The sequence below is a fragment of the Talpa europaea genome (assembly GCF_964194135.1).
Source record: "Talpa europaea genome assembly, chromosome: 6".
Taxonomy (NCBI): domain Eukaryota; kingdom Metazoa; phylum Chordata; class Mammalia; order Eulipotyphla; family Talpidae; genus Talpa; species Talpa europaea.
Window position 1 is genome coordinate 40,640,895 of NC_140072.1, and position 4,122 is coordinate 40,645,016.

At 60.3% G+C, this 4,122-nt stretch overlaps 1 protein-coding gene across 1 annotated transcript; it reads right to left on the reverse strand.

The window, feature by feature from the left end:
* Positions 1–205: 205 nt before the first annotated feature.
* On the reverse strand, positions 206–3,421 carry ARID5A (AT-rich interaction domain 5A; the record flags this gene model as incomplete). Its single annotated transcript, XM_084235044.1, has 5 exons — positions 3,352–3,421; positions 2,966–3,018; positions 2,395–2,492; positions 1,861–2,020; positions 206–1,438 (listed from the first exon to the last, which is right to left on the reverse strand). Exons 1-5 carry the CDS (start codon positions 3,404–3,406, stop codon positions 206–208), a joined length of 1,599 nt encoding a protein of 532 aa, XP_084091170.1. The 5' UTR covers positions 3,407–3,421.
* Positions 3,422–4,122: the final 701 nt, after the last annotated feature.

Genomic DNA, 4,122 nt, shown 5'->3' on the forward strand with positions numbered 1-4,122 from the left:
AACAACTGGGTTTCCAGTCCCTGGGCTCTGGCTGCTTCCTTACACAAAGTCAGTTCTTCCTTTGCCTCCTCTTTGTGCCAGGATGCCCAACAGGGGCACAGCTGAGCCCTCCTGGGGAATGGGCTGTAGCCCAGAGCACCCTGGCAGGGCCTACCCATCTCGAGCCGCGTCAGTCCCTCCATAGCACAGCACAGCAGGCTCTGACCTACAGCTTGGTGTTCAGGTGGAAGAAGTGGGGTGCTGTATAGGTTGTGGCAGGAGGTACATGCCAGGCAGACGAGGCTGGACAAAATCTGTGGCGAAGGGCACTGTCGAAGGATGCTGGGGGGAAGTGCATGAGGCCAGTGGCCATGGGTGAAGGGGCTGTAGTGGCCAGGAAGTGGGCTGGGAAGGCTGGGATGACCAAGGGGCTGAAGGGGAGAGTGGCCTGGCCTTTTAAGGGGTCCGGGGTGCCAGCGAAGTTCAGTGGGCAACGCAGCATGGTGCCCCTATAGGCCTCTGGAAGGGCAGGCCCTAGGGCTGGGCCCAGCAAGCAGGAGACAGCCAAGCCAGGCCTCACAGGTTTGGCCCCACATTCCTTGGTGTCTACCTCCTTAAGAAAGGGGGACACGGCACGCAGTTTTTTGCCACCATGGGCAAAACCCTCCTCCAGGCTGCGCTTATTGTTGAGGCCTGGACTGGTAGGGAAGGTAGGGAGGGGAACAGGGCTCTCAGCTGGGACCTTAGCCATGGGGGACACCCAGCAGGCTTTGGGTTTGGGGTACAGATTGCTCTTCCTGGAGCTGCCTTTGTGGAATGCAGAGGGTCGGTTGGCATCCCCGCCCCACACCAGCTGAGACTCTTTGACCGGTAGTCCCTCCTCTTTGCCAGGAGGTCCTAATAACACTCCATCCTTAAAATTTGGGAAGAAGTCCCGGGGATGCTGGCTGATGGGTTTCAGTACCTCAGTGGGACAGGCATGGAAACAGCCAGTGAAGATGGGGGCTGACGGGCGGAAGCCCTTGGGCGCCTCCTCCCTGAGGCTGCCCCCAGGGGCCTGCAACCCCTCTGGAGGGGTCAGCCGGTGCCTGGAGTTTTCAGCCAAATCTCCTGGGCTCCGAGGACTCTCTGGAGGACAAAAAGCTGGGGCCACCTGAGGCTCCCCACTGGGGCCACCTGCTCCATGGCGACAGCCCTCCTCTTGGCACTGCAAGGCCTCTGCCTTGCTCACCTGGGCCAGGAGCTTCTTTTTGGCCAGCGGTGACATGATGCCATGTGTTCCTTTACAGAAGCTGGACAGGAGCCGCTTGTAGGCCTCAGGGCAGCCGCTGGTACCCACAAAGGACTGAGAGGGCCCAGGGGCTGGACCTGGCTGTTCCGTGTCATCTCTGAGAGGCTCCTGGCTGGGAAGCTGGGTGAGGTCAGTGGTGACATCGGTTTTGGACTTTCCTGACATCATCTGGAATGAGAAAAGGCTATGCCTCAGGGCAAGGCCTTAGTTAGGAATCCTAACCTGGGGGGCCTGGGGACAAGAGGGATCCCAGGGAGATGAATACCCAGGGGTCTCTGCTAGCCCTTCCAGTGCCTTTGTGCAAAATTTTCAAAAGGTGCCCCATCCTCTGAATGGACACATTCTGGTGTCAGGGCGTCAGACCTGGTGAATGGGGTGCAGACTGGGCTCTAACCCCCAGGCGTCCTCACTGGAGGGCTCTCAGGTAGTAAATAACTTTCACGACTATCACAGGGTCCTGAAGCATCCTCCCTCCCCTCACCCCTACCCTACCCTGCCTCATTTCTGCCCTCAGGGCAGGGAACCTTCTAGAGGCAGGGGACAGGGAAGCCCAAAGTTAGCTACAGGCTGCAGCAGGACTCGGAACTCACCTGGTCCCCCCGCTTCTCTTCCTTGGACTTCTTTGGCCTCTCAGTGGCCCCGTCATCCCCCCGAGGATCCTTGGCCATCTTGTATTGCTTCTTGGGCTTAGAGGGGGGCAGTGGCTTGTCATCTTCCCCCTTCAGGTGCCGCACGTATGGGAGGACCAGCCTGCGGACAGCAGGGCATGTCCACCATGAGACCAGGCATCTGGCCCACATCCCCATCTTTCTAGACCTGCTTGGACTCCAAGCCCCTCTGGCTCCTCCCACAAACCAGGAATCCCCCCACTATACAAGACAACCTACAGTGACCAGGGCCTATGCTCTTCCTCATCTTTTCCAGGAGGCTGCAGGCTGAGCTCCAGGCGGTGATGAGTGGCATGCAGGCACACGTTCCTGCAGCTTAGACGGGCACATGTCCCGCCTCCCCCTGTGGACATCAGTTGTCTACCTGCACCCCTACTCCCAGTCCCACCATGAAGGTGGTCCAGGTCCTGGAACCAGGGGACCAGCCCTCCCCTTCCTGGGTCCTCCATTCCACACCTCTCATAGTGGCGACGAGTGCATGTGGCCGCGCTGGTGCTGCCCGGGCTGCCCCCCAGTTCATCATACACATTCTTCCAGAGGCGGCGGCCAGTCACCTGCAAGGGCACAATGTGAAGGTGTGGGTGACGTCTGCCCGCTGGCTGTGGTGTCCTTGAGGTCTTGGACTCCCTCTCAGCAGGAGAAGGAGCAAGGACTAGTTTTGGAGCTGCTTCTCCAGAGGCAGGGGCCCAGACGGTTGGAGGGGGCTGGCCTGGCTACCAGCCAGTTCTCCCTCCCAGGAGCCGCCACCTGACTGCTGGCCCAAGCAGCTTTCTGAGCACAGGGTGGGCAGAACAGATGGGGAAGAGAGGAAAACTTGCTTAGAGCAGCAAAGTACCAGCAGGCAAGGCAGGCCCCTCTTCACCACTGCATGTAGGAGAGCCAAGGAAAGGGCAGGATTTGGGAGTCTGCCTCTTCCTCCTGTCTGCAGACAAGGGCAGCTCTGTTGGGCTCCCTAGCTTCCCCTCTGGCTGCAGCAGGGTGTGCTGGGAGATGTAGCATGGTGAGAACTCAGAGGGGCTGTCCTTACCAGCTCATAGGCTCCCAGCTTCTCCACTGCCTTGTAGATCTTCCACAGGTTAACTGGAGAAAAGACAGGGCAGGGCCACTGTCAGTCTGTGTGGGAGGAGAGGGCAGCCAGCAGCCCGATCCTATGGCCTGGTCAGGCAGGCACAGACCAGCGCATACCAATGGGCGCTGTGACAGATGGCGGCCAGCCCTGTGCACAGGACCCCACTGGCAAGTGAGGATGGAAATCTGGCCCCGCCCGTTGCCAGCCCTGTGCCCAGAGGGGGCGCCCCTTCTATGTGCAACCTCTATGGGCTGGCAGCGTCCAGGATCACCCAGAGCGGAGGTACCTGCCTGGTTGGGGTCCCCTGCCGGGCCCCCCTCCCTGCCTGCACCCCAGGGACGCACTCTGCTTGAAGCCGAGATGGGGCACCCTCTCGATGGGCGTGTGTCGCTCCTTCATGAACTTGTAGAGGCTGACCAGGAAGGCCTGCTCCTCCTCCCGCTCCTGCTCCTCCTCCCGCTCCCCGCCTGCCTCGGGGGAGTCCTGGGGAAAGAACAGGAGGCATTGCAATGAGCCCCCAGTTGGTGTGTGGCTGAGGCAGGTGGAAACCATTGGTAGCTGGGGAGGAATGAGGTGCCTGGCCCCCAAGCCCAGGCCCCCCAACAACCAGCCTATTGCTCTAGGCTGGAGGGATTATTCCTGAGGTCCAAAAGGCGCAGCTGTCTTAGTGCCCAGGGCCACAGATCAGGGTCCAGGAGATGGCAAGGGACACTGGCTCGCACCTTCTCCCGCCTCTCTCCAGGCCCAGATCACTTCTTTCTCTTGCTCTGCAGTTGTTACTGTCTTAGCTCCCGTCCCAGACTGTGAGCTCTTGGTGGCAGGCTGTGTCCCAGGCCTCCCAGCAACCCCTGTGGTCGAAGCTGAAGGAACGAAAGTACTTGGTGCTTCCTGGCATTGTAGGGCCGCGCTGCCAGGCCTGCAACCACTGAGCCTTTGCCATGGCGGCCTATGTCCCTGACCCACCAGTCTGCCTGCTGACTTCAGGGAGGGGAAGCCCTGTTCTACCAGCACACCCTGTCAGACGCACAGAAATACTGGGTTCTGCTCCCAGAGGGGCAATTTCTGCTGATGCCGTTCATCTGCCTAGTGGCTCAGGGCAGACGGGTGTGGTGGGC